The 25,910-nt window shown below is 49.5% G+C and overlaps 2 protein-coding genes across 4 annotated transcripts; one reads left to right on the top strand and one right to left on the bottom strand.

Moving 5' to 3' along the window:
• The first annotated feature begins 2,980 nt into the window (after positions 1-2,980).
• On the top strand, positions 2,981-12,868 carry grwd1 (glutamate-rich WD repeat containing 1). The gene is made up of 7 exons (XM_059949408.1): positions 2,981-3,246; positions 4,469-4,586; positions 5,428-5,596; positions 6,565-6,778; positions 10,108-10,250; positions 10,952-11,149; positions 11,920-12,868. The coding sequence occupies exons 1-7, from the start codon at positions 2,994-2,996 to the stop codon at positions 12,226-12,228; spliced, it is 1,404 nt and encodes a 467-aa protein (XP_059805391.1). The 5' UTR covers positions 2,981-2,993; the 3' UTR covers positions 12,229-12,868.
• A 426-nt stretch (positions 12,869-13,294) lies between these two features.
• On the bottom strand, positions 13,295-25,080 carry tsen34 (TSEN34 tRNA splicing endonuclease subunit). Of its 3 annotated transcripts, none has more exons than XM_059949410.1 (4): positions 24,471-24,611; positions 19,420-19,817; positions 15,549-15,887; positions 13,295-13,557 (listed from the first exon to the last, which is right to left on the bottom strand). In XM_059949410.1, the coding sequence occupies exons 2-4, from the start codon at positions 19,811-19,813 to the stop codon at positions 13,373-13,375; spliced, it is 918 nt and encodes a 305-aa protein (XP_059805393.1). In that variant the 5' UTR covers positions 19,814-19,817; positions 24,471-24,611; the 3' UTR covers positions 13,295-13,372. The 3 variants fall into 3 exon arrangements, with proteins under 3 accessions (XP_059805393.1, XP_059805392.1, XP_059805394.1); XM_059949409.1 differs by lacking the exon at positions 24,471-24,611 and adding an exon at positions 20,553-21,513; XM_059949411.1 differs by lacking the exons at positions 13,295-13,557; positions 15,549-15,887 and having other exon boundaries at positions 19,678-19,817; positions 24,471-25,080.
• Between the last annotated feature and the right edge of the window lie 830 nt (positions 25,081-25,910).

Genomic DNA, 25,910 nt, shown 5'->3' on the forward strand with positions numbered 1-25,910 from the left:
GCTGAGTGTGTGCCTTCAGGCTTCTGTACCTCCTACCGGATGGTAACAGTAAGAAAAGGGCATGCCCTGGGTGTAAAGAAGTTTGATATTTGAGACAGATGCTTCCCAGAATAACTGATTCCAAGAGTGATGAAAGGACTTTTGTTGGTACACAAATTAAGCAGATCATCAATGACAGGTAATTTGAAGAATTTCTAGTGGGAGTAGAGAAAATCACATGGAAGTCAGTAAAGATTAACTTTCTGCATTCCCATTTAGATTTCTTCCCTGCAAATCTTGGCACTGTTAGTGTCCAACGTGGTGAAAGGTTTCGCCAAGACATGACAGGCACGGAAAAACAGTATCAAAGCAACTGGAATCCATCAATGTGGCTGACTATCATTAGATACTTAAGTGAGAAGCCTCAGACACTGAGTACAAATGAAAATCATGAACAAAACATTTTTAGCTTAGTTGAACTATTGCAAAGCATCAGCACCATTATGCAATTAAACACATTATATTCAATAAAAGTTAATTTTGTGTTTCTTCAAATTCCTACATGATACAAGTAGCCTGAAATTATGTCTGCGTTCAGATTCAGGTGATCTAACAGAAACAAAAAAAATTCTGAGGAAGCAACACGTTAAAAAAAATTGTTGTCCAATGTTATGATCCCTTTAACACTATTTTCCCCCTAGCATTCTCTTTTCTATAACCTCTTTCACCAAAATTTTGTACCTTCATTGCTTTGTCCCTCTGCTCCAAGTTTTTATAAACAACCAACAGAACTCCATCTTTGCCATACTCATATGCCCTATTAGATTATTAGTCAGTGCTACTGGACTCAATACTCCACTCCCTTCCTTAAACTTAATTTACCACCCTGGCATTTAGAGCAACAGTGAAGATCCTCCATCTCTGCTGGTGTTCAGGGCTTCCTTCCTCATGTCAGTAGCTTCCTCGCAGTTTTCACTACTGTCAGGCATGCAAGTCCCGGGTGGAGACCAATACCTTCGCACTCAGATGTAGAAGGATTCTTTATTGCTGTTTCCATAACAATTTTGTTTGACCAGTCAGGGTTATTAGCCCTGAGCTGAATTCCTGGACCTGAAGGGCTTAAACTTAAACAGCACTTTAAACTCCTCATCTATCACCGTCCTTCGAGTTGATCTTTGTCCTCTGTCATCATCAGTTCCTTGTTTATTTCTACTTTTCCTATCAGTCTCCGCTTTCTTGCACTCCTTACAACCTCCTCTTCCGTCCCACCACTACTGCTATCACAGTTCAGATTGTGCCTAACCGACACTTCTGTCACCCTGTTGTCGCTCTGAATGGTGCTCAGATTCCAACTCTTCTCGATCCGCAACCCACCCGAACCTCTTGACCATGTCTGCGTGCTTTGAGTTGCTGCCACATGATTGGCCGATTAGATAATTGCAGGTGCCCCTATCAAAGTGACCGCTGACTGCGGTTGGATCACAGGCCCGGAGCGTCAGGGGCCGAACATTCGAGATTCAAGATTGTTTAACGCCACATCCAGTTCGCAAGCGTCAAGGAGCACAAAGTAATTATTACTCCAGATTCCAATGCAGCACTAAAAAAAAAGAACACAATAACAAAAAGAAAGACAATTAATATAGATATATCCAATAGCTTATATACATATATTGATTGCATGTCCATAAAATGATCTGGAACAGGGAGTGGTTGTGTGTGATGTGCACTCCCAGGTGTTTGAAGTTGATAACCATCTCCTTTGTCTTGTTGACATTGAGGAAGAGGTAATTTGCCTGCATCACACCTTCACCCCTTTCACCTCAAAGATCAAAGGAAACTTTGTTGTCAGGGTGCATGTGTGTCACCATATACCACCCTCACTTCATTTTCTTATGTGCATACTCAGCAAATCTATGCAATATTAACTATAACAGGATTAATGAAAGATTAACCAGAATGCTGGAGACAAGAAACTGTGCAAATGGAAATATACATAAGTAGCAATAAATAACGAGAATAAGAAATGAAATTCTTGAAAGTGAGTTTATTGGTTATAGAACCATAGAACACTACAGCACAGTACAGGCCCTTCAGCCCTCCATGTTGTGCCAACTCATATAATCCTTAAAACAAGGATTAAAGCAACACTACCCCATAACCCTCCATTTTTCTTTAATCCATGTGCCTGTCCAAGAGGCTCTTAAATGCCCCTAATGTTTTAGCCTCCACCACCATCCCTGGCAAGTCATTCCAGGCACTCACAACCCTCTGTGTAAAAAACTTACCCCTGATGTCTCCCCTAAACTTCCCTCCTTTAATTTTGTACATATGCCCTCTGGTGTTTGCTATTGGTGTCCTGGGAAACAGGTACTGACAATTCACCCCATCTATGCCTCAATCCACCCTATTTATGCCTCAAATGTTATGGGAACATTTCGGTGGTGATGAGCCCCACCACATAATTAAATAAAAATTATAAATTTTTTTAAAGTATGCAAGAACGAATGCAACTTGAACAAAAGCAAGTCTATTGTAATGCAAAGTGGTCACAGTGTTGCTGTACTGAGGGAGTGATTAGGGTTGTGCCAGGTGGATCAAAAAACGAATGGTCGAAGGGAAGATGTGTACATGGCGGTGTGGGACTTCAGTCGCTCTCTGTCAACCTTGTTCCCTCCCAGTCTCTGTGCTCTAGTTCCCTCCCTCCTCATCCCTTTTTCCCTCCATTCCCTCTCCACCTCCCTCACTCTCTCTCCCCTCCCTCCCTCCCTACCTTCTCTGACTCACCATTGCTCCCCCCTCTCTGCTCTCTCATTCTATTCCCCCTTTCATTTTCTCTCTCTCTCCATCCTGCACTCCTCAAGCAGGCTAGACTGACTGAACAGCCTGGTCTTGTTTTCCGTACAGGCTAGTACGGAGAGGACGGGCTGAAGGGCCGCTCTGATTCCTCCCCCCCCCCCCCCCACCGGGCTTGGTAGAATCGAGCACGTGCCCCCATGCCATTACCTTGATGAAAGATGGTGGCCGACACATGTGCGCCCTGCCGGAAGCTGCCGCCCACTTCCGGTGATCTGCCTTTACGGAAGATGGCGGAAGAGGACGGGCGCAACTCGCGGAGTAGCGGCGATAGCGACATGGAGGAGGAGGACAACGGGGGGAAGCCGGAGGAACCGGCGCCCCGAGTCTACTTGCCGGGGCAGCCGCTGGCTGAGGGCGAGGAGCTGGTCCGTGAGGAGTCCGTCTATCGGCTGTACCACCGGGCGCAGAGCGGTAATATGAGAGACGGGATGGTGGGGAGCGTTCCTCCAAATGGGGCAGAATTTAGAGGGGCCGCAGAGCCGCACAGTACGGGTACAGACCCTTCGGCCCAACTAGTCCATGCTGACCACAGTGCCAACCCAGCCCATGCCCCTCCAGTTCAAAACCTTAAAGTAAATTTATAATCAGAGTACAAGTATGAATCGTAATCAAAATGGGTTTAATACCACCAGCGTCTGTAGTGAAATTTGTTGTTTTGTGACGACGGTACATTGCAATACATAATAAAGACTATACGGTTCTCACGTTATCAGTAATTAGCGCAGAAAACCAGTGGGTTACCAACTTTTCCTTGCAGCTGTACATACTTTGATAAATAAACATACTTTGAACTATTAAGTACTTCCATAATAGCGATAGATTGGACTCTGATTCATTGTGATCTTCCACCTTGCCGTTTACTTGCACTGTACTTTCTCTGTAAATGTCTCAGTTTATTCTGCATTCTGTTAATTTTTTCCCTTGTTCTACCTCAATGCGCTGTGTAATGATCTGATCGATACGAACAGTACGCAAGACAAGCTTTTCGCTGTATCTCCGAAATTCAAACTGCCGCCACCACCGCCCCTGGCAGCACATTCCAGGCATCCATCACTCGCTCTGTAAAATAAAATTTGCCCTGCGCATCTCTGAAGATGCTGGCTGTCTGCTCCATCTGTTGTCTGACTCTTCTTCCATTCCTCCTCAATTTTAATGGCAGTTGGCAGTCCAACTGAAAGAGATACATTGCTGCCACCAACTGGACCGAAGTGTGGTGTAGCGAGTTGGGAAATCAAACCCCTATTAGTTCTTTATCAACTGAAAACCAAACTACCCATTCCAGGCATCTACCACTCTTTGAGTAAAAAAAAACTTGCCTCTCACATCCCCCTTGAACCTGCCCCCTCTTATCTTCAATTCAAGCTGTCTGGTATTAGAGATTTCAACCTTGAGAAACAGCTACTCTCTATTCAGAAACAACCTCCCTCTAAACCTCGTTGTGGCACCTGTTTGTGTGCCTGCACTGCACTTACTCTATAGCTTTTAAACTTTATTCTCCATCCTGCTATTGTTTTCCCCTTGTTCTACCTCAAAGCATTGTGTCATGATCGGATCTGTACAAACAAGCTTTCCACTGTACCTCGGAACATATAATAGTAAGTAACAAATTTCACTTCCTCTCCCCGTCACCCAGGGGCGCCGTGCCTGAGCTTTGACATCGTCCGGGACGAACTGGGCGAGGAGCGGACGGAGTTCCCCATGACCATCTACCTGTGCGCAGGGACGCAGGCGCTTACCGCCCAGGCCAACAGGTCGGTGGCAGACGGGCCATGGGCATGTGATTTAGTTGGGGGTGTTTATGGTGCATAGAAGCGGACTGGGCAGGTGGGCTGTGCGAGGAGCTTGTCAGGAGTGTGGGATGGACTGTGCTCTTGGTATACGGGTCAGAAGTTGGGGGAGGGGGTGGGCTGGAAGTAAGACGTCAAAAGGGTGATGGGTCAGAGGTGAAGGAGCAGCTGATGGGGTTGGGGGTTGGCACAGTGAGAGAGTGACATGCAGTGCCAGGGCGCGGGGGCAACAAGCGGAGTAAGGGGTCGGGTAATAGGGTGTGGAAATGAAGATCGGGGTGAGGGGTCAAGGTTGGAGTGGGGGAGCAATGTGCAGGAGTACGGTCAGGGGTGGGGGCGATATACGGGGAACAGCATCGGGGAGAGAAGGGGCAGTGCAGGGGTGTGAGTGTGGGGTTACGGGGTCAAGATGTGGTGAAGGAGAGACATGCAGGGTCAGTGGTCAGATAAAGGGGTCAAGATGCTAAGGGAGTGATGTACTACAGGGTCAGAGGTTAGGGGTTGGAGTAAGGGGTCAGGGCTCGAGACAAGGGAGCAATATCCAGGGTCAGGGGTCATGTTAGGGTATGCAGATCTGGGTTAGGTGAGAGGTCAGGGCTTGAGTGAAGGAGCAATGGGTGGGGTCAGAGTGAGGGGTTAAGGGTCAGTGGTCAAGATCGGGGTTGAGGTGTGACAGATGAGATCAGATATAAGGTTGGAGGACAGGGTCAGAGGTTAGTGGTCAGGTTTGGGATTTGGGTCGGGGAGGGGTCAGAGGTGAAGGGGTAATTGGGGTTGTGGTTGAGCTCTTCTCGCTCCCCCTCAGGCTGCTGGTGATGAAGATGCACAATCTGCGGGGCAGGAAGGAGTCGGACAGGGACTCTGGCTCAGAGTCCGAGAGCAGCGACAGCGAGGATGAGGAGGAGGAGAGCAAGTGCAGTCCGCGGCTTGAACTCGCTATGGTGCCCCACTATGGGGCCATCAACCGAGTCCGGGTGAGAGGCAGATCAGGGCTCCCCTGCACCCTCGCCTTCCACCCTCCTCAGAAATAGCCCACTCCATCCCAGAGTGTCAGGGAGAGGCACCTGCCATCAACTCCTCCCCCGTCGCCACTTCCCATTCTGTCCAATCCTGTTGCATCCTGTCTCTTCCCCTCCCCCCCACCGCCCTCACCTCCACTCTCAATAACCCCCTCAATATTATTCTTCCACCTCCAGGCTCTCGTCCATCACACCTCCCTCTCCTGGCCCACATCCCTCAGTCCCCACCCTCTACCCCTCCGCCACCTCATCGCCTCCCTCATAGTGCTCTCACTGTCACCCCACCCCTGGGCTCATTCTCTCATTAACCCCAAACTGTGTCCTCCCCCCACATCCAAGATGTCATCTGCTGAACTCATCCATCTCCCCTGAACTGTTGGAAACTCCGTTATCCTCTGATTCTTCCCTCGAGACATCATGTCTCACTTACCCCCCAGCTGTCTTATCCCACTATCTCTGGTCCTCCCCTCTTCCCACCCCCCCCAACCATTTGGGCACCACAAATGCATAAGTTTCCTAGGGTCCTCTAGTTTCCCTCCCACAGTCCAAAGATGTTCCAGACAGGTTCATTGGTCATTCTAAACTGTCCCAGGATTAGACTAGTGTTAACTGGGGATTTTTGGTTTCTGGGTCAACGTGGCTCAGGGTCTGGGAGGGTCTACTCCACACTCTCACTAAATAAGCATCTATAAAGCACCCCACACACACACACACACACACACACAGATGTGCGTCTGTAATGTCCCCTCTCTCACTCATAGATGTGAGTCTATTTCCCAACCCTTCCTCTCACCGGTGCCTCTATAAACCCCCTACCTCTTCCACCCTCAGGTCTCTGTCTATTCTGTCTCCCAACAGGTGAGGGCCACTAACCCACACAGATGTCTTATCGATCTCTCTCTCCCCCCCTCTCCTCCTGACAGGTGAGCGAAGTGCAGGGCTGCCCGCTGGCCGCGCTCTGGTCCGAGAAGGGCCAAGTGGAGGTGTGGGACCTGCGGCCGCAGCTCGAAGCCGTCTCTGACCCGCGCGCCATGCAGGTCTTCCTCCAGGAGCGGCAGAACCAACTCCAGCCCCTGTTTGCCTTCGCCGGCCATATGGCCGAGGGCTTCGCCGTGGACTGGTCGCCCACCATGCCTGGTGAGTCCCCTCCCCTCCTACCAGCTCCAGCCTGTCGTATTCTGTTACCGTTGATCCAAGTTCCTCCCAGAAGTCAGGAAAGAGGCACAAAACCTGTCACTTCATGACTGTTGTATTCAGTACAAATAGAACAAAGAATTGAAAAACGGACAGTGAGGGGAGACAGAAGCAAATAGATGGTGGAGCCGCATGGTCTTTTTATGAGGCCGTCCATTGGTCAAGGTCAACCAGTCAACCATGGATGTCGCGTCCGAGCTGCCATACGCAATCCAGGGCAGTACGATATGGAGATCAAGCTGTTGCCACGCAGCAGTCTCCCCCTTTCCATGCAGGTGAAAAATCCAGAGGAACAGCAGAGACCAAGATAATTTGGCACCAGCGGAGTTGCTGGTCAGCGTTGAACTCCACGTAGGGCTTCTTTAGGGACACCAGCTCCAGATTTTTCCACGGGGTTTACACCCAAAACTGTCAATATGACCAGAAAGGGTACGAAACCTGGCCTCCTAGAGGGATCAGAAGTGGAGAGAGTGAGCCATTTCAAGTTCCTGGGTGTCAGTATCTCTGAGGACCTAACCAGGACACAACACATTGATGCAACTATAAAGAAAGCAAGACAGCATGTGTATTTCATTAGGAGTTTAAGGGGATTTGGTTTGTCAACTAAAACTTCTACAGATGTACTGTGGAGAGTGTTCCAACTGGCTGCATCACTGTCTGATATGGTGGGTGGGCTACCGCACAGCATCGAAATAAGTTGCAGAAGCTCTGTCATGGGTACTAACCCCCATAGTATCTAAAATATCTTCAAGGAGTGGTGCCTTAGGAAGGTAGCATCCATGATTAAGGATCTTGACCACCCTGGATATGCCCTTTTCATACTATTACCATCAGGAATGAGGGACAGAAGCCTGAAGGCACACACTCAGCAATTCAGAAGCAGCTTCTTCCCCTCGGCCATCCAATTTCTAAATGACCATTGAACCCATGAACACTACCTTGCTACTTTTTCATTCCTGCTTTTTTTTTTCAATACTTATTTTAACTTAACTATTTAACAGACTTGAAGTAACTTAGTTTTGTTTATACCTTCTGTAGCTCCTTCCTGATGAGAATAAGGCTGGACGATGGTAGTCCTCAATAATGGCGCCACCTTTTTTGAGGCATCGTTCCTTGAAGGTGTCAGTACTGTGAAGGCCAGTGTCCATAATGAAGCAAAGTTTACATAAAGTTTACAACCCTCTGCAGCTTGCTTCAATCCTGTGCAGTAGCCCCACCCATACCAACGATGACGCAGCCAGTTAGGACACTCTCCGTGGTACATCTGTAGAAATTGCAAGTCTCCTCAAATCTCCTCAGACAGCTGCTGTTGTGCCTTTTTTGTAGCTGCATCAATATGTTGGGTCCACGTTAGGTCCTCGGCGATCTTGACACCCAGGAGCTTGAAATTGCTCACCCTCTCTACACTTCTGATCCCTCTGAGGACTGGTGTGTGTTCCCTCACCTACCCTTTCTGAAGTCCACAGTCAGTTCTTAGGTCATGCGGATGTTCAGTGCAAAGTTCTTGCGATACCACTCAACTAGCTGATGTATCTTGCTCCTGTACGCCCTCTCATCACCATCTAAAATTCTGCCAACAACGGATGTATTGTAATCAAATTTACAGATGGCATTTGACCTGTCCGTCGCCATACTATCTAGAATGTAGAGGTCCTTGAGGTAGAGCAAACTAAAGCAATAACATTGGAGAATAAATTGCAACAACTGCAGGCAAAAGTGCAGTGCAGACAGAAAATAAGGTGCAAAATCAAACAGGTGGATTGTGAGGTCAAGAGTCCCAACAACTTATTTACAAGGGAACTATTCAATTGTCTTATAGCAGCAGGGTAGATGCTGTCGAGTCTGTTGGCATGTGCTTTCAGTGTTTTGTATCTTCTGCCCAATGGGGGGGTGAATAGAGAATGTTTGGGGTGGGTATGGTGTTTGATTACACTACTTTGCTTTACTGAGACAGCGGGAAGTGTAGATATAGACTGTGGAGGGGAGGCTGGTTTCTGTTACGCGCTGAGCTACAGTTTTATAACTTTTTTACAGAGCTGCAACATTACCTCAAGTCTCTTGAACTCAGTCCCCTGACTAATGAAGGCCAGCACACCACACACCTTCTTAACCACCTTCATCAACTTGCGCTGCAAACCAGTCCCACTCAATCCATTCTCTCCTCGTAACTGAAGCCCTCCAGTCCCAGCAACATCGTCGTGAATCTTTTCTGCACGCTCCCCAGTTTAATCACTCTCTTCCTATAACTGGGTGACCAAGACTGCACACGTTACTCCAAGTTTGGCCTTAACATCGTGTGCAAGTGATGGGAAGACCAAAGAACTGTTTGTGGGGTTTGGTACTGATCCTGGGCTTAAGGATGGGGAAGTCAGCAGAACACACAGCAGTTGGTTCTTGCCATACCAAAATGCGATGCATAGGGATAGCAACACACAAAATGCTGGTGGGACACAGCAGGCCAGGCAGCATCTATAAGGAGAAGCGCTGTTGACGTTTCGGGCCGAGATTTCGTCCTGACGAAATCCAGCATCTGCAGATTTCCTCGTGTTTGCACAGGGATAGGATACTTTTAATTTAAAAAATTATTGAGGGTCAATGAGGACTGCTCAACTATCTTCAGCCTGGGAGTTTAAAGCTGCTGAACCCTTTCCACCTTTGATTCTCTCGGTAAGTCCCTGATACCCATCCACCCTCCTCCATTCTCCTTCCCCGAAACAGTAATCAAGATTCAAGATCGTTTTTATGTCAGAAGTGTTAAGTTGAAAGTTTAAGGGGAACATGAGGGGGGAAAACTTCTTCATTCACAGGGTGGTTAGAGTGTGGAATTCAAGTGGTGCATGCAAGCTCGACTTCAATGTTTAAGCAAAGTTTGGATAGATAAATGGATGGTAGGGATATGGAAGGCTTTGGTCCTGGATTGCAGGTCAATGGAACTAGGCAGTTTAAATGGTTTGGAACAGAGTAGATAGGTCTGTTTCTGTGCTGTACTTTTCTATGATTCCATCAGAACAAAATAATTTTTACTCCAGATCTGATAAAGCACAAAAAAAACACACACAATAAAGAACACAATAAAAACAAAATAACTATAAATACATAAGATAGCTTATATACGTAGATTGATTGTATGTCCATCAAGTAATGCTAGGATACACATAAGGAAATGATAACTTAGTGGTGGTGGAGTGTGTCAGTGGGTGGAGGTGTCGATCAGCCTCACTGCTAGGGCAAAGTAACCCATGCTGATTCTCACGTCGAGTGTTCTCCGACAGGTCGCCTGGCCACTGGGGATTGCAAGAAGAATATCCACGTGTGGGAGCCCGGAGAGGGGGGCACCTGGAAAGTAGATCAGCGACCGTACACCGCGCATACCCGCTCTGTGGAGGATATACAGTGGTCACCCAATGAGCCCACGGTAATGAGGGGGGGCCTGGGCGGCCAGCTGACCGTAACCTCGGGGGCAACAGGAGGGGCAGGGAGTGAGGTTATCAGGAGAGACTGGGTATGCTGGGAACTAGGGCAGTAGGACATAGGTGCAGAATTAGACCATTCAGCCCATTGAGTCTACTTACTCCATTGTGGCTTAATTTTTGTCCCGCTCACCCCCACTCTCCTGCCTTCTTTCTGTAATGTTTGACACAAGAACTTACTAACCTCCATTTTAAATGTACACAATGACTTGGCATCCAAGGCAGTGTTTGACAAAGAATCCCACAAATTCACCATTTCTCCCCGGCAAAAGAAATTACTCCTAATCTCTGTTCTAAAGCGACTCCTTGTATTCCGAGGTTACCTCTGGTCCTAGACTTCTCCTCTGCAGGAGACATCATCTCCATGTCCACAGTATCTGGTCCTTTCAATATACAATTGGTTTCAGTGAGATCCCCACTTTTTTTGAACGGCAATGAGTAAAGGCCCCGTACCTTCAAATGCTCCTCACATGTTAACCCATTCATTCCTGGAATTTCTCGTTAATTCCTCTGGACCTTCTCCAATGCCAGCACATCTTTTCTTAGACTCGGGGCTGAAAAAGTGCTCACAATCCTCCCAAGTGGGGTCTGACCAATGCCTTGCAAATCCACAACGTTAATCCTGTTTCACACTCCCTACTCGCAGGTGTTTGCGTCGTGCTCGGCGGACGCCTCTATCCGGATCTGGGACACACGGGCCGGTCCAGCCCGGGCTTGCATGCTCAGCACAGAGGGGGCGCACGACGCTGATGTCAACGTCATCAGCTGGAACCGGCGAGAGCCCTTCCTGGCCTCAGGGGGCGACGATGGACTGCTTAAAGTCTGGGACCTGCGACAGTTCCGGGTAAGTACGGGAGGTGGGAGGAGGGGCATGGCAGGGTACACACGAGCAGGGTGCGGGAGAGAGGGAGAGTAAAGCCTGATTTATACTTATGTGTTGCTTCTACGCTGTACCCAGCCATAAAGTAACTCGCGTCACGGCAACGCAGACCACAACAATTGTGATTGGTCTACTTGGTAGCATCGCATTCCCAGTTGCTTCTTCTCCGCCACGCCTGTACACCGATGAGAAATAGATGAACCAAATCGTCAAACCTACCTGCCAACATGTGAAAATGTTTGAAATACATTTCCTCGTCCATGTCTCTCATAAAGAAACTCAGCACAGTGGCATAGAAACGCCACCACCAACTAGCGTTTTGGCGCACACCAACGCGAACTCACTACGGTGTAGAGCAACGCAGAAGTGAAGATCAGGCCTATGGCGTAGCCCATAAGCGGAACTATAAATATTCCGCATGGGAATTCAAACTGGAGGTGGCAGTGTTTTCTTTTTACGAGGTTGAGTTGCGAGCTCGACAACAACCCAGCACGGATGGAAAGCACGCTCGAGCGGTCTGTCACTGGATCGAGCTTAGGGAACCTCCGTTCTCGAGCCCAATGCTGATTTCACTGCAGTGATGCCTGTCTTCTCTACTGTCATAATGTCTCAGCCATCGGGATGGGGTGGGGGAGCAGGAGGAGGGAGGTTGTCTGTGACTTGGTTTCCTTTCTAACATTTGTGTTTTTCTCCCTCTATCTCTCCCCCCCCCCCCCCCCCAATCCACCCTGCAGGACGGGGCAAGTCTGGCCCGCTTCAAGCTGCACTCGGCGCCCATCACCACGGTGGAGTGGTGCCCGGCGGAGAGCAGCGTGCTGGCAGCAGCCGGGGCCGACGACCTGCTGACCCAGTGGGACCTGGCAGTGGAGCGCGACGTGGACAGGGAGGAGACACCCGACCTGGATCAGCTGCCCCCGCAGCTGCTGTTCATTCACCAAGGCCAGCAGGACATCAAGGAGCTGCACTGGCACCCCCAGTGCACGGGACTAATGCTCAGCACCGCCCTCTCCGGCTTCGATGTCTTCCGCACCATCAGTGTGTGAGAGCGGGTGGCCCCCTCCCCAGATACTTGTACACAGAACAAGAACGAAGAGTGTAATTAAACATCTTTACTGTTATGATACCCGCTAGGCAACTGGCAGTGCAGGAGCAATGATCCGTAAGACATACGAGCAGATAGGCCATTCAATCACAGCTGATTTATTATCCCCCATTCTCCTGCCTTCCCATAACCTTTGACGGCCTGACAACCTATCACCCACCGTTTTTAAATATACCCAATCATTTGGCCTCCACAGCCGAATGTGGCAATGAATTTCAGATTCATCAATCACTTTCTGGCTAAAAAAATTCTTCCTCAGTCTCTGTTCTAAATGGACATTTTTCTATTCCGATGCTGTACCCTCTGGTCCTAGACTCCATCATTACAGGAAAGGTGCACACAAGCAGAAAGGGAGGGGTCTTCTGCGCAAAGGTGGCCCGATACGTCTGATACAGTTCACCTACCCACCCCCCCCATCCTCCATGAGGACGTGGGGTGGAAGAGCTGAAAATTATGCAACAGGAAGACTTGTTTCTCTGTATACCAGCAGGAGGGTCCACATGTGCATGACACCCACAGACTGGCAGCCCGAAAAGAGAGAGAGAACTGCCTGCACAATAAAGGACAGTACTTTTACCCCACTATGTCTCTCATTCAACTCTGCTTCCTGCCTGCACACTCACCATCGCTTGCGAAGGAAAGACCGGGTAAACTGGCCCCAGAGGTCAGCGGCAAAGTTCTCTCTCCATTGAGGGGAAGAACTCTGCTGCCAAGATTCTCTCTCTGGGTCTCCATTGGTGCGTGCTGGGGTGTGATGCTCTCCTTCGGTGTGTCTGCTCCAGCTGGGGGTGGTTTCTGTCTGGGACAGGTGTGGAGACGACGGTGGGGGGAAACCCTTCACTGAACAGTGCAGGGAAAGGTGATGGTGTAGAAGAGGGAGGTTTTGACTTGGTCCACACTGGGCTTTGGGAGTGTGCGACAGGAAGCCTCACTGCGTGTCTGGCCCCTGAGGTGCATTCAGTTTTCTACCAGGTACTTCCCCCGAGGAAAGACAGTCACAGTGAAAGTGCATCCAAATATAATTTATTCAGCAAAGTCATGTCCAAAGGCATTCCACTGTAACGGCGATTCCCGGGGCACGCTCACTAGATCCCACTCCAGCGCAGCGAAGTGTAAACCACCGGGCCCCCCTCCACCACGGAGCACAGCAGCACTGTCTTCTTGACGTTGGATCCGAGCCGCCCAGCCGTGACAGTCTCCTGCAGCGGCAACTGCCGGCCGTAAGGGACGCAGAGGGCGATGAAGTGAGCGTGGAACCGCAGTGGGTCACCTGCAGGTCACAGAGGGATGAAGGGGAGACAGATGAGCGAGCCCGATGGACAGATGGTTCCCAGTCACAAGTCAGACGGCACAAAGACCGGTTCCCCCCTGGCCCATTTATTCTCCCATCTAAATATGGGAATATTTGAGAATAAGGGGTAGGTCATTTAGGACAGAGTTAAGGAAAAACTTCTCCCAGAGAGCTGTGGGGGTCTGGAATGCACTGCCTGGGAAGGCAGTGGAGGTCAATTCTCTGGATGCTTTCAAGAAGGAGCTAGATAGGTATGGATAGGGGAATCAAGGGATATGGGGACAAGGCAGGGACCGGGTATTGATAGTAGATGATCAGCCATGATCTCAAAATGGCGGTGCAGGCTCGAAGGGCTGAATGGTCTACTTCTGCACCTATTGTCTATAAATATCCCATTCGCTCATTAGCACCGTATCATCCAAACCTCATCCATTAGTGTGAAACTAAATACTGCTTCGAGTCATGCAGCAAGGAAACAGGCCCCTCAGCCCTATCGGTTACTGCTGACCAAGGCTTTAAAAAAAAGGTGTCAGGCAGAGTGGAGGGGAATCATTCCCCAGCGGGTCTGTGGTACTCTCCTGGCAGAGGAAGGTGGAAACACAGGCTGAGAGTCTCCTTAAGGTGAAGAGAGATCGCTAAGTGATTTAGTGCAGTGGGAGGGGTGGGGGTAGTGTAGTAATGTTACCGGGAGAGGTGGGAGTGTGAAGTTGAATTTAAAGAGTTTTGGGGTGGGGGGGGGGGTTCAGGAGGGAGAGAGCTGAACATAGAACAGTCCAGCACAGGAACAGGCACTTCAACCCTTGATGTTATGCCCAACCAACTGAAAGTAAATCAAAAACCTCTTTAAAAAAAACACACAAATCCCTCATACCTACGCAATGTCCATACCCCTTCATCTTCCCCATATTCATGTGCCTAAACTCCTGAAAGCCTCTAATGTATTTGCCACTGACCACCACACCAGGCAGGGCATTCCGGGCATCCACTACTGAGTAAAAAAAAACTTGCCAGTCTCATCCCCTTTGAACCTACGCCCTCTCACCTTCAATGCATCCCTTCTGGTATTAGACATTTCTAGCTTGGGAAACACTTTAGACAGGGAGTGTATCTATGCCTCGCAATCTTGTAAATCTCTATCAGATATCCCCTCGGTCTCCGATGTTCCAGAGGAAACAATCCAAGTTTGTCCACATACACTCTAAACACCCTGGTGAACAACTTCTGCACCCTTTCCAAAGCGTCAGCAGCCTTCCTGTTGTGGACTAACAGGACGGTATGCAAATCTCTAGAACCTAACCAGAGTTTTATAAACTTGCAACTCAACCTTATGACTTTTGAAGTCAATGTTTCAACTCAGAAAGCACACATTCCATAAGCCTTCTTAACCACCTCCTTGAGATGGAAGGGATCAGAGGCAGAGGAAATGAAAGAATTTGGGGGGGGGGGGGGAGAGAGAGAAAGTTCTGGGGTGCCGGGTAACACTGATGTCTGGAGGGAGGCCCTGTGACAAAACAGGACAGGGTCATGTAATGATGGAACTGTCACACATTGGGACATCAGCCCTGGGCAAGGAGGCGTGCCCTCAGTAAGAGGCGGGGGGGTATGAGGGGAGAGTACAAGGTTATAGAAGTGGGGGATGCAAGGGAAGGGTTTAAAGAGGAGAACGTGGAGTGTAGAAGTTTGAACACAAGGATGGGGAGTCTTGGGGTTTACACGGGAGAGGAGATGGGGAGGAAGCTAACAGGAGGGGGAGGTGTGTAAACTCAGTGGACTCCGTGACTTACCAGCCTTCCCTTATCCCAGCCTCTGCAACTCCCCAGCAGAGTCTCCGTCTCCCTTCGCAGCCATCCTCACCTGCACCCCCCCCCACCAAAATATACCCTCCAACACTCTCTCTCTTCTCCCCCCCCCCCCCCCGGCCATCCCCTACACGCCCCTCAACTTTCCCCAGAAGAAACAGTCACACCTACCCGGGTAGACGAGGAAGTCTCCGCCAAACTTTCCGCCGGCGGTGAGGTGGTATCCGCGGGCCCGCAGGTCCCGGAAGACAGCATAGCGCAGCTGGTGGCACTCGAGGCCAGGGTAAGGCCAGTCTGGGGAGGGCAGGCGCCAGTCCAGGGGCTGCAGGGAACGCGGGCGGGGGCAGGCAGTATGCAGTTGCACCAGGCAGCTCTCCAGCGGGAAGTTGAAGGTCTCCTCCAGTTTGGCCAGCTCCTTCAGGGGGCCAGGGGTGTCTGGGGGCTCCCCCTCCTCTGTCTCCTTTACTCCTTTCTCTGACCCCTCCTCCTCCTCACGGGGCTCCTGGACATCTGCGAACATGCAAAAGGGAGAGGGTTAATTGTGGGGGCATGTCTTGGTCTTAACCTTGTGCACGCACGTTACTCTGGAATTCTAGCTTCGGCAGAATCTCCTTTGTTTAGAATGCAAATGTAGTCATTGAAAGTGAGATTGTTGGCTGTGAGAACATATCAATGAATGAGCAAGTGACAGCAGTTAACCCCTTTTGTTCAAGAACCTGATGGTTGAGGGGAAGTAACTGTTCTTGACTCAGGGCTCAAGTCCAGATTCTCTTGTACCTTCTATCGGCTATCAGCAGCGAGGAAAGAGCATGGCCTGGGGAGAGGGGATCTCTGATGAAGGACGCTGCTTTCCCACAGCAGTGTTTCATGTAGATATGCTCAATTAGCTTTACCAGGGATGTACATTACATTCTATAAGCTATTCCATTTGACAGCCATTGGTGTTTTCATACCAGGACACAATGCAGCCAGACCCTCTCCACTACACATCTCTTGAAGTTTGTCAAAGTTTTAAATGCCATGAGATGGGAGAGATTTAATAGGAATACAGGGGGCTATTTCTTCACCCAGAGAGTGGACCGTCCACGGAACGAACTGCCAGAGGAAGCTGTTTGAGGCAATTAAGTTAACATTTCAGAGACTCTTGGACAGCATCATCGGTAGGAAAGGTTTAGAGCAGGGGTTCCCAATCTTTTTAAGCCATAGATCCTTACCATTAACAGAGGGCTCTGTGGACCCCAGGTTTGGAACCTCTGGTCTAGAAAGGAACACACCAAATGCAGGCAAAACAGGATTAGTTTTAGTGGAATCTTGGTTGGTTGAATGAGCTCGCCAAATGACCTGTTTCTAAGCTTCGACTCCCTCTGTCTGGAGAAAGAGGAGCGATTCTATTCATCTGGGAACACAACGGGGAGGCGGTTGGTTACGTAGGGCAGGTGTGTGTCAAACACTCCCTTCCATATGGGTGAGGATTGATTCTAGCCATCTGAGAACACACAAGGGGAAGGGGCAGGTCTCAGTAGTAACCTACCCCCTCCCCCCGTATATAAATCCTTACGATTTGGTATTACAGTGGCAAGTCTCAGTGTTAACCCTTCCCACTGTATGGGCGGGGGGAGGGAGGGTTGATTCTAGACATCTGGAAACACACGAGGAGGAAGATAGGGGTTAGATCTCAGTGTTGAATCCTTCCCTCCTCTGTACAGAGAACCTGAAAATCTGGTATTTTTGGGGCAGGACCCAGGAGAGGGGAGGAAAATTATGTTCATCTGAATGGGAGGAAGAGGGTTTATGGAGGTAGGTTGCAGTGTTAACACCATCGGGGCCAGATGCTTCCAACGGGTTCAGCCTCCGGAAGACCCATCACACGCACGCAGAGGTGACCGGACTGAGGACTATATGCACATAATGCTTAAGGCTCACTGGGGAAGGCTGTGCTATTGTCAGCGATGCTGCCTGTCATAGCACATCAGCCCCGCCACAACCAATACTGGTCTGGAATTAAATTTTGGACTGACGCTGTCCCATTATATAGCCCGTACCCCCAAGCTCAGGGACAGCGTCAAACCCACTGTAAACCGTCTCCAAGTGCAATGAGATGGATTCTTGTTGTCCACATTATGATCTTGTACCTTGTTGTCCACCTGGACTGCACTTTCTCTGTAACTCTTAACACTTTATTCCTAAATCTGTTATTGTTTTACCTAGCTCTACCTCAATGCACTGTGCAATAATCTCACCTGTACAAACACTACGTGAGACAAATTTTTCACCATACATCGGTACTCATGACAATAGTAAACCAACTGCAATTCCCCCTCCCTCCGTGGAGTAGTATGGCACATCTGAGGACATAACAGGCAGGGAGGGGCCTGCATGGGTTGGGGGGGGGAGAAGGGGGAATGAATCGCAGGGCTGTGAGAGATCAGAGGGAGTCGGGGATATAGAGGGGATTTTGTAGAGGGAGATTGAGGGGGGGTTGTGTGAGATGGAGGAGGTGTGGCGCACAGGGCCGAGGTCGGAAGGTTTTAAGCACTGTTCCCTCTAAGCTGTGTGGCCACACGGTAACTGAAATGCTTACGGGTAGGTGGAATTGTTTATTATATAATGTTAATTTAAAGGCATGTGAAGGGAATACATTTTGGTAATATGCAGTTTCATAGAACCCCAAAGCTCTTAAAATCTGGAAGACCCACATCTGTATCCCAGCAGAACCTTTGCACTGGAACGACTGCTCAAGCAGAGGTTGAGGGGGGACTTGATAGGGGTATTTAAAGTTATGAGGGGGATAGATAGAGTTGACATGGAGAGGCTTTTTCCATTGAGAGTAGGGGAGATTCAAACAAGAGGACATGAGTTGAGAGTTAGGGGGCACAAGTTTAGGGGTAACACGAGGGGGAACTTCTTTACTCACAGAGTGGTAGCTGTGTGGAACGAGCTTCCAGCAGAAGTGGTAGAGGCCGGTGCGATATTGTCACTTAAAAAAAATAATGGATAGGTATATGTACAGGAAAGGAATGGCGGGTTATGGGCTGAGTGCGGGTCGGTGGGACTAGGTGAGAGTAAGCGTTTGGCACGGACTAGAAGGGCTGAGATGGCCTGTTTCCGTGCTGTAATTCTTATATGGTTAAAGTGCCTCGTGCCACACTGTTTTCAGGCTATGTAAAATTTCCTGCTCAGAGCAATGGTTGGTGTGCAAAGCTGTTTTTAAAAAAATTGCATTTGTTGGTTATAAGGGCACGTCCCAGATGGTATGGAGACAGAAGAGAGGGGGAAGTGCATGGAGGCACAGGAGAGGGTTGGTCAGAGGGGCATATCCCCATGTGGTATCTCCTCTATCCCTATGGAATGGATTCTGTACATCCGAGAACGTGGAACAGTGGGGGTGAGTGCCTGTAGTAACCCCTCACACATACATCACTCTCACCAGCACTGACCCTCCCTCCCCGCCCCACTCACGATTCCCTTTTGCCCGTCCCCAGTCATGTGCTGACTGCTCATATGCACTGCTCACCCCCGACTCTCCTGTCATACACTGCCTGCCCTCTCCCTTTACAAAATCCCCTCCGTTTCCTCAGTTCCCTCAGCCCTCACAACTCGTCAATCCCCTTCCCCCACACAGTCCTCGCACACCCCACTCCTCCATCTCACCTGATCCCGTCCTCAACCTCTCTCCCACCTAGACTCCCTCTCCTCCTCAACCCTCCCCTTGAAATTCCCCCTCCTCCTTGACCCTCTTGCCGAGAAACCCCCGATCCTCAACCCTCTCCCCCGAAGCTTCCCCCTCTTAGACCCACCGTACACTCCCCAAAACTCCCTCTTCTCCTCAACACCCTCTCCTCTCCTCCTCGACCCTCTCTCCCCCCTCACTAGTTCAGTATGTTTCTTCTTTTTGCATTACATATTTAATTTCCTTGCATTATACTTAATCGAATTTAGTTATTAGTATGATGTACTGCACTTACCAGAAAACAACGAATTTCATTACAAATGCCTGTGACGTTTAACCTGATACAGATTCTTCCCCCACAATCCTCCTCACCTCCCTGTGGCCGTCTCTTGTTCTTCAGCTGCCGCCCCCTCCGAATCTGCTGGTCGAGGGCCTCAAGTTCCTTCCTCCTCTGGCACAGGGCCAGGCGGCTCTGCTCGGTGTGGGAGCGTTGCAGCTTCTCCTCCTCCTCTTTCTCCCCCCCTCCTCGGACCCCCACTTGCTCCGGCCCCGGCGCCCTCACCAGCAGCGCCAGCCCCTCCTCAGCCAGCAGCCATGCCTCCTCAGGCAGCAAGCTGAGGGGGAGGCCCAGCTGGGTGTTCTGCCGGGGTTGCCGGGCCAGTGAGCCCACTGGCCGGCCCCACAGGGCCGGGGGCCGAGGCAGGCGGGAGGCCCCCTCTGCGTCCCACACCAGGGCACGGCCCTCCCGCACATGGATCAGCAGCATCGGCCTGTTGAAAGGGTCATACAGAGGGTGGGAGGGTGACACAGACATGGCAGGAGGTGACAGAGAGAGATGAACAGAAATAGTTACTATTAGCTACACTTACTCCAAACATCTTTCCGTCCATGAGCCCCAGTCATGTTCTGACAATCCCACCCCTCATCCATCTCCTCCCCCTCCCACCCCTTGTACCTCCTCCACCCTCCACATACCCCACCTTAAGGGGCAGCTCACACAGCATCTTCACAGCCCTTCATTCATCCCCTCCCTCCATTCCTATTCACAGAGAACATGGATAGCCCACACAGAACACCCCCTGCTTCCCTCCCTGCCCCTCATCTCTCCTGGTCACAGAGAACAGAGACAGCCCACACAGCCCCCTTCCCCTTCTTCTCCATGCCCACTCAACTCTATGGAATTACAGGGAAATGACAGGGGAGCTGGCCAAAGTTGATTGCAAGGGGACACTCGCAGGGATGATGGCAGAACATCAATGGCTGGAGTTTCAGGGGGCAATTCGGACAGCACGGAATAGATACACCCAATGGGGTATTCTAATGGGAGGACTACTCAACTGTGAGTGATAAGGTAATTCAGAAAAAGCATAAAATGAAAAGAGAGGGCATATAACAACAATTAGTGGGAGGTTCGAGGAATGGGAAGCTTTTAAAAACCAACAGAAGGCAACTAAAAAGCCATAAGAAGAAGAAAAAGATGAAATATTAAGGTCATGATTCTTTACTTGCGAAGAGCAGGAGGGAAGAGGAGTCCTCAGGAGTAACAGCACAATCGTTCTTCCCTCCTGTGCTGCAGTCCGGATCGTTGTGGCAACAGAAAGGCTGTCGGTTAAGTATCAGAATTTTCCTTCTCCTGGACAGACTGCCTGGCAAGGCTAACGAGTCCCATCTGCCCGGGTTTGGATTGGAGTTGTCCTTCTCCGAGGCTGGCTGCCAACCAAGGCTGATGAGCCCAGCCTGCCCGCCCAGTTATGCTGCTGGACACTCAGTCGCGCCATGACATAGCAAACTCAGTAAGAACATGGACAGCCCTTGAAGGCATTGCTATGGACACAGTAGTGTAGGAGAGGTCGAAAGTGAGTGACCTGGTCCTGGGGCGATCACTGCAGCTGGATAGTAGAGGCTGTGGGAGACACTTCAACTTCCTTAAGCAAGCAGGACGTCCAGCCCAGGAAATATGAAGGTAAGCTAGCCAAAGATGACACTGGAGAAATAGTAATGGGGATCAAAGAAATGGCAGAGTAAGTTAATAAGTCTTTTGCATCATTCTTCACTGTAGAAGACACTAGCAGTGGGCCAGAAATTCAAGAGTATCAGGGCAGAAGTTGCTTTCACTAAGAAGAAGGTGCTTGGGAAGCTGAAAAGTCTAAAGTTGGGTAAGTCACCTGGACCAAATGGAATACACCCCAGGGTTCTGAAAGAGGTAGCTGAAGAGATTGTGGAGGCATTAGGAATCATCTTTCAAGAATCAATAGATTCTGACATTGTTCCAGAGGAGTGGAAAACTGCAAATGTCACTCCACTCTTCAAGGAGGGAGGGCAAAAGGAAGTAAATTATAGCCCTGTTAGTCTGACCCCAGTGGTTGAGAAGATGTAAGAATGTTGATTCGGGGTACTTAGAGGCACATGATAACATATGTCAAAGAATACGTACACGACGCTGGAAGGACTCAACAGGTCAGGCAGCATCCGTGAGAAAAGAGTAGCCAACGTCTCGGGCCAAGAGCCTTCATCAGGAATGGGGGGGGGGGGGGGAAGAGAGGGCCGAAGCCCAGTAATAGAGATAGGGGAGGGGGAAGGGCTAGAGGCACCAGGTGGAGAACCAATCAGAGGAAGGATAAAGGGGGAGAAGGATAAGCATGAAAGAACTGTAGAGATAAAGGAGCAGAAAGTTGAAAGGGGAGAGAGGCAGAGAGGGACCTAGGATGGGGAGAGGGGGAGGGAATTACCGGAAATTGGAGAATTCAATGTTCATACCACCAGGCTGGAGGCTACCTAGACGGTAGATGAGGTGTTGCTCCTCCAACCTGAGTTTGGCCTCATCATGGCAGTAGAGGAGGCCATGTATGAACATACCTAGATGGGAATGAGAGGCAGAGTTGAAGTGGGTGGCAACCGAGAGGTCCTGTCTGTTGTGGCGGACGGAGCGGAGGTGCTCGACAAAGCGGTCCCCCAATCTGTGTCGAGTCTCGCCGATGTAGAGGAGGCCGCACCGGGAGCACCGGATGCAATAAGACGACTCCAGCAGACTCGCAGGTGAAGTGTTGCCTCGCCTGGAAGGACTGTCTAGGGCCCGGAATGGTGGTAAGGGGGGAGGTGTGGGGACAGGTTTAGCATTTGCACTTACAGGGATAAGTGCTGGGTGGGAGTTCTATGGGGAGGGATGTGTGGACCAGGTGGTCACGGAGGGAATGATCCCTGTGAAAAGCTGAGAGGGGTAGGGAGGGAAAGATGTGCTGGGTGGTGAGGTCCTGTTGAAGGTGGCGGAAGTTGCGGAGGATAACGTGTTGGATCCGGAGGCTGGTGGGGTGGTAGGTGAGGACAGGGGGAACCCTGTCCCTGTTGTGGTGACGGAAGGATGGGTTAAGGGCTGAAGTGCGGGAGGTGGAGGAGATGCGGGTGAGAGCATCTTTGATGACGCCAGAAGGGAAACATATGTCAAAGTCAGCATGGTTTCCTGAAGGGGCAGTAGTGTTGAGGCAGCAGAAGGACTTAGGCAGATCAGGAGAATGGGCAAAGTTGCAGATGGAAGCCAGTGTCAGCAATTATATGGTAACTCACTTTAGCAGAAGGAATAAAAGCACGGACTATTTTCTAACCAGAGGGATAATGCAAAAATCAGAGATGCAAAGCGACTTGGGAGTCCTTGTGCAGATTTCCTTAAGATTTAACTTGCAAGTTGAGTCAGTGATAAGGAAGACAAAATACAATGTGAGCATTGATTTTGAGAGGACTAGAATACAAGACCAAGGATGGAATGCTGAGGCATTGGTCAGACCGTGCTTAGGAGTGTTGTGAGCATTTTGGGCTCATTATCTAAGAAAAGATTGCTGATTGGAGAGGGTCCAGAGGAGGCTCACAGGAATGATGCATATAGGTCAACATATGAAGAGCATTCCAGGGCTCTGGGCCGGTACTCACTGGATTTTAATAGAATGCGAGGAGTCCAACTGAAACCTATCAAATGTTGAAAGACCTAGATAGAGTCGATGTGGAGAGGATGTTTCTTGTAGTGCTTGAGTCGAGTACCAGAGGCTACTGCCTCAGAATAGAGGGACTTCTATTTAGAACAGAGATGAGGAGGAATTTCTTTAGCCAGAGAGTGGTGAATTTGTGGAATTCATTGCCACAGACAGCTGTGGAGGCCAAGTCATTGAGTTTATTTAAAGCAGGGGTTGACAGGTTCTTGATAAGTCAGGATCCTAGATTACAACGAGAAAGCGGGAGAATTTGGTTGAGAGGGAAAATAAATCAGCTATGATGGAATAGCGGAGCAGACTTGATGAGCTGAATGGCTTTGTCTTATGGTCTACATTCCCACCTACTCCTCATAACCTTAACCCCTTATCTATCCAGAATCTACCAAATCCACCTGATTGGGCCTCAAATTCTAGAGATGCACCACCCTCTGGCTGAAAAAATATCCCTCCTCATCTCAAGTTCTAAAAGGAAATCCTTTTTATTCTGAGTCTATGCTTTTGGATCCCAGACACTCCTACCAACAGGGAGAGTTTAGGTTCTAACAACAGTCTCACATTCACTCCATCCAGGTCTTTATTAAGGTTTAGTCAAATGACCTATCTGAGGTAATACATTCAGTTACAGGAAGGGTGTGACGGCTTTAGAGAGGTTACCGCCTGGATTAGAGAGTATGTGCCACAACTAGAGGGTGAACAAACTTTGGCTGTTTCTTCTGCAGCCATGGATGCTGATAGAAGTTTATAAAATTATGAGGGGCATAGATGTAGCAGTCAGCCAGTTCCTGACGATTGACTTTTCTAATACCGGAGGACATGCATTTAAGGTGAAAGGGGAAAGTTCAAAGGAGATAATTGAGGGTAGCATTTTTTCTTACAGAGTGGTGGGTGTCTGGAATGATGGTGGAGGGAAGTGCAATGAGGCGTTTAAGAGGCTCTCTAATAGGCACATGATTCTGCAGAGAATGGAAGGACGTAGATACTCTGTAGGCAAAAGGGATTAGTTAAAATGAGCATTTTAATGCTTATCTAATTAGTTCAGTACATGATGTGGGTCCTAAGGACCACTTCCTGTGCTGAACTAGACTGTACTCCATGAACATGTATCGAGATATAGTGGAAAAAGTCGCATACTGTTCCGGCAGATCTCTCTCCCCAATTCACTCACCCCGCTGTCGTCATCTCACCAACTTCCCCCGCCCCACTCCATCCTTGCGATATTACTGGTCCGGTTGTCCGCCCTTCGAAGTCCCTCCCAACCTATAGCCGTCCGTGAGTTTACAGGCTCGCCAATCCCGCCCCGTTCCCATCCAGTGATTGGACCTGCCCGGTCCAGTCGCGGCGTTCTGAATTCCGATTGGCCAAGGCGTCGGTCAATCAGCGCCTTTCCCATTCCATTGGTCGATCGTGTATCCGCCCCCGCGCCTCATTTGCGCCCCGGCTCACCGTCCCTACTGCGCCTTCTTGTCCTCCGCTTTCAGCCGCTGGGCTTCCTCCCGCTGGCGCTGCAGCTTCGCCTCTAGCCGCTTGGACTGGTAGTGCTTCGCACCTGCGAACGCCAGACACAACAGCAACGTCTTAGCGGCCAAGATGTACAACAGCAAAGGCACGTTTTCCAGCGCCTGCCAGTTCAGCGGCATCTTGAGACCTCCGGTTGGAGGCACCGCCCACTCCAACCAATCACAACGTGACTTTCGTTGATGGACGATTGCCGAGTCAGTGTCCGCCCCCCCAGCGCTCACGTGATCCTGGGGTGCCTGCTGATCAATTGGAGAGCTATCAATTTGACTGACAGTCCCTAGAAAATAGAAAAGTGTTTTTCCCATCCTCCAGCCCACGCTGCCAGTCTCTCGCCTGCAACAGCTGGTGGCTGGGCTGAGCTGTCGTGATTGATGGCGGCGAGAACCATTCATGTGTTGCATTTGGACACTTTAAACCAATGGGATGTCAGCACAAAAAAAAACGGAGAAGGCAATTAAAGATAGCGTGCAAGGCCTTGGAAGAATTAGCACATGCAGGCAAATCTCGTTACAGGATGTACTTTCCACTTCGCTATATATAAGGCACAAATAAGTTACTCGAGGTGTAGAAAATAAAAGCAAGGATGAAATGCTGAGGGTTTACAAGCACTTTGTCATATCACTTTTGAAGTGTTGTGAATAGTTTTGGCTCCATACCTACTGACAGTGGAGAGGGTCCAGAGACCCTCACAACCAATTATCTCACTCTTATCTCATTATCTCATGTTCTCGTAATTTATTGCTATTTATTTGTATTTGCAATTGGACAGTTTGTTGTTTTCTGCACTCTGATTAATCGTTCATTGATCCTGTTCTATTTACTATTCTATAGATTTGTTGACTATGCCCGAAGGAAGATGAATCTTAGATTCGGCCTAATATTCGGGAGACTGCCTAGAGTTTCCCTAGCGCATAGCCCTCTATTTTCTAAGCTCCATGTACAGGTACCTATCTACAAGGATCTTAAAACACCCTATTGTATCCACTTCCAATAGCAATGCATTCCAAGCACCCACCACTCGCTGAGTGAAAAACTTACCCCTGACATCCCCTCGGTACCTATTTCCAAGCACATTAAAACTATGCCCCCACATGTTAGACATTTCAGCCTTGGGAAAAAGTCTCTGGCTATCCACACGATCAAAGCCCCTCATCATCTTATACACCTCTATCAGGTCACCTCTCATCCTCTGTCGCTCCAAGGAGAAATGGCCAAGTACACTCAATCTATTCTCATAAGGTACGCCCTCCAATCCAGGCAACATCCTTGTAAATCTCCTCTGCACTCTCTCTATAGTATCCACATCCTTCCCATAGTGAGGTGACTTAAACTGAACACAGTAAACTGTACTGTGGCGGCATAATC

The sequence above is a fragment of the Hypanus sabinus genome, chromosome 24 (genome assembly GCF_030144855.1).
Source record: "Hypanus sabinus isolate sHypSab1 chromosome 24, sHypSab1.hap1, whole genome shotgun sequence".
NCBI classification, from domain to species: domain Eukaryota; kingdom Metazoa; phylum Chordata; class Chondrichthyes; order Myliobatiformes; family Dasyatidae; genus Hypanus; species Hypanus sabinus.

What these genes read in the sequence shown, in the direction of transcription:
- tsen34 (XM_059949410.1), bottom strand. Translation starts at nt 19,813, where the DNA reads ATGCTGCTGATCCATGTGCGGGAGGGCCGTGCCCTGGTGTGGGACGCA. An exon ending in CAAGAGACGGCCACAGGGAG is followed by an intron (nt 15,888 to 19,419) that starts GTGAGGAGGATT and finishes GCATGTTCGCAG; the next exon opens with ATGTCCAGGAGCCCCGTGAG. An exon ending in AGACTTCCTCGTCTACCCGG is followed by an intron (nt 13,558 to 15,548) that starts GTAGGTGTGACT and finishes TGTGACCTGCAG; the next exon opens with GTGACCCACTGCGGTTCCAC.
- grwd1 (XM_059949408.1), top strand. Translation starts at nt 2,994, where the DNA reads ATGGTGGCCGACACATGTGCGCCCTGCCGGAAGCTGCCGCCCACTTCC. An exon ending in GTACCACCGGGCGCAGAGCG is followed by an intron (nt 3,247 to 4,468) that starts GTAATATGAGAG and finishes CCCGTCACCCAG; the next exon opens with GGGCGCCGTGCCTGAGCTTT. An exon ending in GGGCCATCAACCGAGTCCGG is followed by an intron (nt 5,597 to 6,564) that starts GTGAGAGGCAGA and finishes TCCTCCTGACAG; the next exon opens with GTGAGCGAAGTGCAGGGCTG.